Source organism: Cervus elaphus, chromosome 23, assembly GCF_910594005.1.
Source record: "Cervus elaphus chromosome 23, mCerEla1.1, whole genome shotgun sequence".
NCBI classification, from domain to species: Eukaryota; Metazoa; Chordata; class Mammalia; order Artiodactyla; family Cervidae; genus Cervus; species Cervus elaphus.
Window position 1 is genome coordinate 17,443,335 of NC_057837.1, and position 10,990 is coordinate 17,454,324.

Here is a 10,990-nt window from a genome sequence, read left to right on the forward strand (position 1 = left end):
CGTCTGAGCTGTGTATTTTCAGCGCTGCTGGGAAAACTACAGGAGTCTATTGACGGGGTCTTGCGCTGAGCTGGGATATAAGACTGTATTCTAAACTTAGATCCAGCCTGACACAGACTTCCCTTCCAGAGTGCACCAGCCATGTTTTCAGTTCCAACGGGAAAGGCTGGTGGTGGGAATGTGTATTCTATACAGCGGTGGTTTCTTCCTTTCATGTCCTGAAGTGAATGGACACAGCAGTGTGTGTCCAGGCTGGCCTGGGTCCCGGGCCGTCTGAGACCTGGCCAACTCCCTCACCCACAGGTCACCTTCCCACCAGAAAGGATGGTCAGTGTCCCCAGCATCTGTCTACCCATTAACTTTTCCAAAATCCAACAAATTATTTCTGAAGCATCAGAAGTCAGCTTAGAATTGAATAGTTTGGTGCTAAGAGAAAGGGAAGATGGATGGATTCAAGCCCAGAAAAGACAGCAAAACACAGTTTCCTGTGAGATTGCCAGAGAATGGGGGTGGGGGGTCGAATGTCGAATGGGGATGGTATTAAGGTTGAGAAGGGTGTGAGGGGGAAGAATGGGCTGGAGAGACCCCCAGGTCATCGATAAGACTGGAGACCATAAGCCCAGAGAAAAGAGGGAGGCGTAAGAACAGATTGGGAGGCCGGGAGGAGGAGGGAAGTGGGGAAGAGAGGGAGAAGAGGTGTGACAAAGCAGAGGGAGGAAGTAATAGGATGAGGGGGGCCTCTGGGGGTAGGAGGTAAAGACTAAGCCTGCCTTTCCTCCCTGTGATAGAAAGCTAAGGTCCAGCAGGAACAACATCAAGATTGTCCAGTGATGTCAGGGACCCAGTGGGATGTAGCGGGCCGTGGTCCTTGCAGTTCTGAGGACTTCTCAAGGAAATGCAGGAGAAGGTGTACCAGTCAGGGCTGAGCTGAGACTGGGGTCCCTGTCACCGAGCACAGAGCAGATAAGGGGCCCTGGGGGTGGGAGTAAGAGTGGAACGTGGCGGAACTTAGCTTAGCTGACGGGATAGCGTCAGAATGGAGCGGTGGGCCCGGGACGGTGAGCGGTCCGTGGACCAGAGGCTCTGGGGATGCCAGGCAGAGGGGCCGGTGGGAGGAAGCTGGGAGGTCAGACCAGGTGGCGGACCTGCTTGCAACCTCAGGGTGAGGCCTAGCAGGTAGAAAGCTGGGGCAAAGGGAGGGGAGCTGAGCTCAGGCTGTGTGGTCCTTGTGGGCTCTGAAGCTGCAGGAATGGAGGTGACAAAGGGCGAGTGGGGAGCCAGCCAGAGCGGTCTGCCATGAAGGTGCTGCCCAAGCCTGGAGGGGTGCAAAGAGGAGGTGGGTTGGGGCTCGGAGTACGGTGGTGGTGGACTGTGAACATTCCAACCAGAGCCTTGGGGGTGCAGGCCACCCTCTTAGCAAACCTGGGGAAGGGGACAGGACGTGGCTTCGCCACAATAGCATGGGACTTGGTGTCAGAGCCCACACCCCTCGCCACCCCGCCGCCTGCAAAACCCTTCTGAAGAAGCATCTTTGCCTTGGTTTCAGGATCGCTGGTGACACAGCCCTCAGCAAAAACATCCACGAGTCGGTCAGCGCCCAGATCCGGAAGAACTTCGCCAAAAGCAAGTGGAGAGTAAGTCCTTATTTCCTGCATTCCCAGTGAACTTGACCACTCATACCTGCCCTATGGTTAGAGGGCTTCTTCTTTCTAAAGGTTGTTCTCACCCAGGAGGTCTGATGAAAATTTCCAGAACCTCACCCAAATAATGGTGCTGATTTTAAGTAGTAAAGATTAAGACTTGAAGAGAGCATCATGGTGTGAGAAGGATAAAGTATATGATTTAATATCTTCCTTCTGACATCCAGAAATAGCAATATTGCCAGCTCTTCCTTATTTGCAATTTCCTAAGAAATCCCTGTTGTCTTCCTTCACTTTGTTGGAAACTTGAGGAATTGACTCTTATTAAAAAGTGATATAAAAATGGAAAAGGGAAACAGGAAATCTCAATTGAACTTATCACTACATTCCAGTAAAAATGTGATGGACTTAAACCATTAGCCTGTGTCCTCATAAGCATGGGTAATTAAGAGCTGGCTATTTTTCCATGAGAGCCAACAAGTAGACACTATGCAGATAATAATTCCATTGAACTACTTTATTCACAGGAAATGCTGTTATTTAGGACAAAAACACCAATAATCAGAAAATGAAAACTCTTAAAAATAAGATTTTAAGGTACTGCGTTATTACAATATGCTTTTTATTCTAGAAGTCACTTCTAAATTATGGAGAGAATTGGTTTACATTTATTCTGTAGTTTACATTATTATGTCAGAAGAAAAATATTCTCTTCATCTCCAAAATGTATTTTGATGGAGGGAGAGGGTCAAAGGATGAGTGTACTTTTGGAAGAAGCGACAACACCAGTTTCCTTTCTAGAGGATCATGAGAATGTTTTTAGAAGTTTAAACTGCTGAGGGTAACAAGAGAAATGATAGGAGACAGCCTGAGGCTTTTCTAATTAGCTGAAATATTTTGTCTGCTTTTCCTCTTTCTTAAATTTCAGCAAGCGTTTAATGCCACGGCCGTTGTGAGACATATGAGAAAACTACATCTTGGCAGCAGCCTGGACAGTTCAAATGCAAGTGTTTCGAGCAGCCTCAGTCTGGCCAGCCAAAAAGATTGTGCGTATGTAGCAAAAACAGAACTTTCCAACTGGTGTTTGAGACAGATCTGGTAGGGAGGAAAGGGGACTCTGGTTTGCCGAGTACCTACTATGTGTCAGGCTTCCCTGGTAACTCAAATGGTAAAAAGTCTGCCTGCAGTGCAGGAGACCCTGGTTTGATCCCTGGGTTGGGAAGATCCCCTGGAGAAAGAAATGGCAACCCACTTCAGTACTGTTGCCTAGAGAATTCCATGGACAGACCATGGGATGGACACGACTAAGCAACTACCCCTTTCACTTTACTGTGTGTCAGGCACTGTTAATACTCGATTTCATTAACACTCCCAACAGCTCTAGGACACTGTTTTTCAAAATAGTTTAAAATTTTAATTATTTAATATTTATGTAACCGAGTCCTAGTATTTCCACATCGAGATGAGAAATCAGTGGCTCAAGTCCCACCCAGCCATGTGTGAACGGAAGCTAACACTTTCTGATGCATCTCCTTATGATCTGACTTGCTTCTCATTGGGCGTCACCCTTAGAAACCGATGACAGAGACTCATGACAGCCTGGGTCTCACTGACTTTTAAAATGTATTATTTTGCTGATGATCATTTGAGCTAATTTATTTGAAGTGTGTTGGCTTTGTGATCAGAGTAAAGATGTTAGGTTGGCCAAAAAGTTGGTTCAGGTTTGTCCATAATATGTTACAGAACACCTAAACCAGATTTTTGGCCAAGCCATACTGATGTTTCGTTGTCCTCCATGTTTGCGTGGAACAATACATCACCAAGGACACAGGCACACCCTCCTTATATTTATCTCTCAATCCCTGCTCTACATGTTCACCTTGATCTCTAGGCTTTTCCACAGTCTCATCTGCTCCACTTGTAGTTGTTTAGTCACTAAATCGTGTCCAGCTCTTTGGTGACCCCGTAGACTGAAGTCTGCCAGGTTCTTCTGTCCATGGGATTTCCCAGGCAGGCATACTGGTGTGGGTTGCCATTTCCTTCTCCAGGGGATCTTCCCGGCTCAGGTGTGTCCTGAATGGGCAGGCGGATTCTTTATCTCTGAGCCACCAGGGAGGCTCTCATCTGCATTGCAGAATTTCCTTCATTGAAACCCTTCAGCTTGGTCTCACCCTGGGCATGATACTTCCTTCCTGTTTACCTTCCTTCCTGGTTCCCTTCGTCTTTAAATAATCCTCAAGTCTCATTTCTGAACGTCCAGCCCTTAAGTTCTCCCAGGAAACCGCCACTGAACATCTCCTGACACAACTGCACACTGCTTTAGGCCCAATTTATATTTCAGTGCAAATTCTTTCCACCTTCCGCTCAAAGGAAACCCCACAATCTATTATTTGAAGATTCAGTCAGTGGCTTTGACAGCAAAGCCATCATAGTCATTTACTTTACGGCGTCCATGTGTTTGCGTTCATGAGTTCGTGGTGGCGAGGGTGGGTGGTACACTGCCTCAGCTAAGATCATCCGTCTGCCTGGGGAGCATTGGAGATGCAGCATGTCAGGAATTGTTCTAGACTAGGGGGCTGCCGATTCATGCAGGACTAGGTCAGTGTGCCCTGAGTCACAGATGCTTCTTAGCCAAGAGTCCAGAGCACACACCAAGCTGGGGTCATTCTTTATTCGCTCTTAAAATCCCTGCTTTCCCAGCACTGTTGTAAGAAATAAACAGTTCCTATGAGGACAGTATGTATTCAATGGGCTTCCCAGGCAGTGCTTGTGGCAAAGAACACACTTGCCAATGCAGGAGACATAAAAGATGTGGGTTCAGTCCCTGGGTCAGGAAGATCCCCTGGAGGGGGGACATTGCAACCCAGTCCAGTATTCTTGCCCAGAGAATCCCATATAGAGGAGCCTGGTGGGCTACAGTCCATAGGTTGCAGAGTCGGGTTTGACTGAAGCAGCTTAGCATGCACGCACGCACACACACACACGTGTTTAGTACCTAGCCTGATGCCTAGTATGTAGTAAATGCTCAGTAAATGGAAGCTGTCCTGTTACAGTAGCTAAACCATGATGTATCCAAATACAACACGGTTATCATTGCTATATGGAAGCAAGGAGGGAGCACAAGTCCCTAAGAAGACTTGGGATCCTTGCAGATGTTTTCCTGTGGGTAGGTAAAAAGTTAGAAGCAAGGGCCTCAAAGTTTGTCCGCCCCATCCCAACAAACCCTTGCAGCGGGAAGAGGGAGTGAGTACGTTCTTCTAAAGCTTTGAACTTCCTGTGTCCGCTGACCCCCTGCAGGTCTGACACCCTCCACGCTCTGTAGTTTCATGTCCTCTTCGTCCGGGGTCTCAGGAGTGGGAGCGGATCGGAGACCGAGGCCCACCACTGTGACGACAGGGCACTCTGGAAGCAAGTGACTGGCCCTGGAGGTGGGGCCCGGGGGGCCGGGCCAGGGAAGGGGGGCCCCCGGGGGCCACCAGCGCCACCAGCCACTCCAGAGCGATCCCACCTTGCATGGTGCGCCTCCCTGCACAGGACTGGAAGACAGCAGTTTTTTTATGGCCATATTTTATACTGCAATTCTGAAGTGTTCATTTCTCACAAACTGTACTGACTCAAGGGATCTGGTGCTGTACATATGAATCTCGCAAAGCTCTAACAGAATGGACTTTCTCAGTTCCTCTCCCCAAGCCCTGTCGTTTCCGCTCTTCTCAGTAGAGGTACCCGTCTATGTTGTATTTTTTCATTCATGACAAAAAAAAAAAAAAGGTTTCAACTGGATTATTTAAGTATTGGTAAATATTGTGCATTAGGGTTGTTTTTTTTTTTTTTTCCTTTTAAGAAATGTGTCCTTTCAAGCTATACTTCTTACTTCCATGACCTGTATCTTTTGCTTGTTGGTAGTAGAATTTTATGTTAACCTTTAAGAGATTTTTTTTTTTCCTTCAAAGGGAATTTAAAAGTATTTTTTAAAATTCTAATAGAGGATTGATCGAGAATCTGTCTCCAAGGTGAAGAGTGCACTTTACTTCAGTTCCTTCTCCTTGCCTCCCTTTCTTCCTTGGAGGGGCAGTTCTCTGAGAAGGTAACTCACCTCTTCTGCAGGCCTGTTTTCTCCCTGGGAGTTGGGGAGCCCGTGGGAGGGCACCTGCAGAAAACCTTGCCTGGCAGCTCCTCCAGCAAAGCCCTCTCCAACTGGAGACCGTGGGGCCTCTGGCCATCAGCAGTCAGAAATGAAGAAGCCTGCTCCCCCAGAGCAGATGAAAGGCTAGACTTGTGATGAAGGAGATGACCCCTCTCCCCCTGCAAAAATTTCAGAGCCTCCCGCACAGAAAGAGCACGATTGCCATTTTGTTTGGAGCAAATTTCTCACACAGCTCTCCTTTCTCATGAGGAGGGTGGCATGTGAAAGCCCAGCTATGCAGTTTTAAAACTGATCTCTCTGTTTTTTAAAAATGCATTTCTAATCTTACAACTGCGAACAGCCTCCAGCTCACACCAGTTGTTTCTGCAAGTGTTTATGCTCTTCTTAGAGGGTGAGGATCCGGAGAAGGGAAGAGAGGGCCATGACCTTGGAAAAGACCCCATTGATGTGAGGTGAGGAGAGGTGACCTGCCCAGCCAGTAGGACACTGACCACTGCAGTGACAACCAGAGACCACCCCAGCCAGGCCCAGCTGGCATGCAAAGCCATCCCTCTGACAAAGGGAATCCCCAAACCAAAGATCTGAGATGGTGGGGTCACCAGTGGTCCCAGGTGTCCCAGGACTGAAGGGTGTCCCAGGACTGAAGGACTTTCAAACCAACAGTGTCCCAGGAAAGCTGGGCCACGTTGTACACCCACATGGTGGACGGGTGTGTAGGATAGAGCGAGCACAGTGCGAAACCCAGGACAAAGTGCTTCTCCAGGAGGCTTCCAAGATGCTGTCATGAAGAGGTGAGCAGGTGGAGCCAGATGCAAAAGCCCTCCCTCAGCCCCCGTGCCCACACGATGCCCTGACTCTGCATCCGCACAGTTGGCCTCGAGGCGCAGTGGGTCCCTGCATGTCTTCTTGATGGTCCCATGACTTCCCTGGCTATTGTCCTCATGCTCTTCTCCCGCAGATAGTCACTCAGTGGATCCTGTTGGTCAGGCTGTCTTTGTCACTTCTACACCTTTGCCTGGGTGTAGGCCAAATGTTCAGTGATGGTCCCCTCAGCACAAACACAGACACACACACACACACTGTTATGAGGCTCAACAGCTGCATTCTGCCTCCTTCAGGACAGCAGTGCAGGTGTGTGTAAGAGCCGCTGGAAAGACAGGCATCGGGTTCACCCCATGTCCTCCGCATCACAGACGCTCAGCCCCTTGACAGGAATCCCACTTGACATCTGCCACACGTGTATCCAGAGTGGAAATCAAGGTGTTACTCTTCAAAATTTGTAAAAAGCCTGGAAATGTCTATAAAATGACAGAAGACCCAATTAGGAAGCACGTATTGCCTCATTTGGAGGACAATAGCATGAATATTATAAACAGAATCAGGAAACTGAGGCATGTCTCCCAGGACTTTAGTACAATGTTGCTAACTAACAAGTGTAATGGAAGATCCAAGTTTTTACAGTATAAGAGAAGAAGTACTTAGATGTTATGGAGGAAGGGTGATAATTTGCCTGAATCTGATACTTAGAACATGTGCCCAAATAGTTACCAGCTCCTTGAACTGTGCCCTACACAGTCATTTGTACTTGGGAAGCAGCATCTCAAGCCAGATTTATTGGTGTCAAATTATTTTCTGGAGCTGAAGTGTGGGATACATGTTCTATGCAATTTGAAAATATGTCCTACCTGAAAAGTGCAGAAGAGCTGAAAGACGGGCAGGTTGCAGGTGCCTCTTTGTGATTTGGGGTCAGCTCTTGGCCATGGTTGGCCACATCAGGTCTCAGTACCAAACTGCAAGAAGATAGTGACTGTTTCAGCCCAAAAGTAGACTCTGTTGAACTTGACATCAGGTGAATCTCTGCTGTCTGGATGCCACCAGACTCAGGTTTTTCCCCCATTGTTTTAGGAAGAGGAGAAAATAAGCCCCACATGGAAAAGCTGCTCTGCTCAGAGAGGCCTTTGTGGTTAAAAAATGGAGGTTCTCTTTCAACCGTGTTATTTACACTTGACTACAACATGGGAAGAGAACTCGGAATATGCCTTTTGGTAACACCTGCCAAGTGGAGTGACTGAGTCCTATGACCCTCATTGATGTCAGATTATACCAACAGAAGCTGAGCTTTTCATAGGGACACCCAGCTTACACATCTCAAGGCCAGTGCCTGTGGCTAGACTAAGGATGGACCATGGACTTCATCACAGGCTTCCTTCCAACACCCCGCCCCCACCCCCCACCAATTTGGTCTCTTCACCTCCTCAGAGAAAGTTGATTGTTTTTCTTATTTGAAATAGTGTCTTCGAATGGTTTTGCCCTCAGCTGCCTGTCTGTCTCTCCTTCACTTCCCTGATCTTCATCTCATCCATGAGGCCATCAGGGAGGCTAGCATTTGTCTGAAACAGAGAGCGTGCACCCAAGTGTGGCCCTGACAGACTTTCGAGCAAGTCCCAGTCTTCAGCTGGCTCTGAGCGTAGCGTCCAGGGAACTGGGCAGCCGGGCTTAGAGCTGACCAGGCAAGTCTCTGGCACTCAGGGAGGATGAGCTGGTGAAAGGCATGTGACACATGTCCCCCCAGCTCAGTCTACCTACGGCACTAATCTCATCCTGTTCATTTGTCTCCCGTGGTGTCCAGAAGATCCGGGCGGATTATGAATGGAAGAGGAAGACCCCCTCCTTTAGAATGAAGGCCAAAAACACTAGGGACAAAGGGATGGAATGCAAGTGAGCCCTCCTTGCAAAGAAAGGGGCTAACCCTTTCTTTGGAGGAGTGACAGCTTGATGAATGCCCTGGGGTTTGATGTGTTGTGAGAAAAGACTGTATCCCAGTGGAGATAACTCAGTATTTTAAGACTTTGGCTGCCATGGCCCCCTCACCCACCCAGAGCCTGGGCTGTGTTGATTCTTCACCTTGGAGAAGCCACTCTGGAACCATTGCTCCAGGTTTGAGGGTGGGAGAAGGAGGGTTATGGTCTCTGTGTTTCGCCTGCGACACTTTCAACTTCCCAACTTTGTGTGGTCTCCACAAACTCCCTTCTGGGCTTCCTCTGGTTGCGAAAATGGACAGCAAGGCCCAGTAGAGGGCAGTTCCTCCCATTTCCATAAGCAGAAATAAGATGTGCTCTTTCCTAGGGTCTCACTGTCACTTCTGGCAAATGGAATGAAGGTCCTCTGAATCAACCGATGCACGAAACCTTTGCATGTTCTTCTGAAACAATACTGCTTCCTGTTCTGTCCACTTACACTCTGCAGAGTTGGCCTTTTCCTTAAACACATTCCAGACCAAACACTGTTCAGTTTGTTTAAAAAAAAAAATGTATATACCAGTTTGTAACCCACCACTCTTTGCGAGGGACAGGGGGCTGGTCCTAGGTTGGGGCTGCAAGTTGGCCAAAGAGTGTTCCAGTTGGTTTTCAGAATTGACAGAGTTGAGATAGGAAGGGTGAATTGGGCATATTTCTTAAAGGGGAGCTTAATTCACAGGGATGCCAAGAAAACCAGGCTGCCAATGGGATTGCTTGACACTTCTACATTGGCCAGAAGGCAGGGAGGAGAAAGAGGAAGGCAGGAGGCCCAAGCCCCCTTCAGCCCTGACCTTCAGTGTGGTCCCAGTACATCACAATCTGCAGCCCAGCACAGGCACAGGAGCCCAGCCCCACTGTGAAGTCGGCCCTGCATGCTGGCCGCGACCTGGCCCACCTCCTGCTCTGGGCCAAATCCAACGGGCAGGAGCATCAGTCTCTCCCGCCTTCCCTGCCACTTGTAGCAGGAGCAGCTGCGCTTGTGGCTCCGGGGCCTCTGCTTCTGCAAACCCAAAGGCGGTTCATTTGGCAGCCAACCCTGCAGCATGTGGCTGCCAGATCTGGTTTCGTGGACAAAGTGTGGAATGGCTTCTTGGTGTCTGTGTCTCTCTCTACACCAAAGGGACTGACTACTGCATTTCCCCCTTTGTACTAATGCCGCTTCTGCATTCGCCATATCCATTTTTAACCTTTTGGTCTCCAGGGAACTTCTCATATGATGATTGTGTCTTCTGATGATTTACCAACTTCTTTTACTTCGAGGTGATTTTATTTTCTTATGGATGGGAAAAAAGAAAATGAAAGGAGTGTTGAGGCTTTCATCATAGAGATAAAATATCACCAGGGGAACTCAAAAGCCCCAAACACTGGATAAATTACTTCTCAAAGAAAAAGCTTAATCTGGACAGACTGAGGTTCCTGGTCCCTCATGGTAATCTTGCACTTGAGGGAGGAGGTGCTGGGGCAGCGCTGGCAGCCAGGCTCTTGACATGTTATTAAAACAAAAACATTGTGATCGTGACAAAAATGCTACAACCTTGCAGCAGCATCTTTGTTTTGCAAGGCAGGCGGCATGTTTCAGAGAACATTTATCTTAGCCCCATGTTCAGGTTGAAAGATATTAATACAAAAGGTACATTCTGTCCAGAATAAAATTTGGAACAATTTCTAAATTGGCTCTGGTCACTGCAATAATGTCATGGTCCTTCTTGCAGCTCTCCCAACAGTGAGCATGTTTTCCAAAAGCTTATGACATTGAACCCAGGAATGTCCCTGTGTCTATTATTACTAGGCTTGTAATTGATTCAGTTTTTCCATAAAAACATGCTTGTCCAAAAGAAGGGAAACTGTGCATTTATTCCGTGCATGTAATAAACTCTGCAAGAAGTTTACTCCACATAGGTTTGCGGCACTGCAAAATTGTTAACGGGCCTGTGTAGCAAATGATTCTCTGCCTTGACAATCATGTACACATATCAAGATTTCTATCATAATGATGACGAGATTGATGACTTCTTGTTTTCCTCCAATAAAGACAATTAATCACCTTCAGATGTGTGCTGTTTGTTTCCTACATAAGAAGCCAGACTGGAGTGTTTCAACAGCTCTCTCTTTCCTCCTCTCTATAAATAATGTTTGGATTTGAAGGAAGGAGCCCCTGGAAATTCATAAGGTCCCCTGAATACTTTATGGGGCCCCCCTGATGGCTCAAGCAGTAAAGAATACACCTGAAATGCAGGGGACACAAGAGGCGCGGATTCAGTTCCTCAGTAGGGAAGCTCCTCTGGCGGAGGGCATGACAACCCACTCCAGTATTCTTGCCTGGAGAATCCCATGGACACAGGAGCCCGGCGGGCTATGGTTCACGGAGTCACAAAGAGCTGGATGTGACCGAAGTGAGTGAGCACAAT

At 48.0% G+C, this 10,990-nt stretch overlaps 1 protein-coding gene across 3 annotated transcripts in view; it reads left to right on the plus strand.

The window, feature by feature from the left end:
- Positions 1-10,631, plus strand: part of CAMK1D (calcium/calmodulin dependent protein kinase ID) — a 387,831-nt gene extending 377,200 nt beyond the window's left edge. For 2 of the 3 annotated variants that reach the window (XM_043883876.1, XM_043883878.1), the window contains exons 9-11: positions 1,547-1,634; positions 2,569-2,686; positions 4,938-10,631. In XM_043883876.1, coding sequence (XP_043739811.1) covers positions 1,547-1,634; positions 2,569-2,686; positions 4,938-5,056 — 325 coding nt within the window. In that variant the 3' untranslated portion in view covers positions 5,057-10,631. Of the gene's footprint in view, positions 1-1,546; positions 1,635-2,568; positions 2,691-4,937 lie in introns of all 3 variants that reach the window. The other variant, XM_043883877.1, reaches the window with a different exon arrangement.
- The last annotated feature ends 359 nt before the right edge of the window (positions 10,632-10,990 follow it).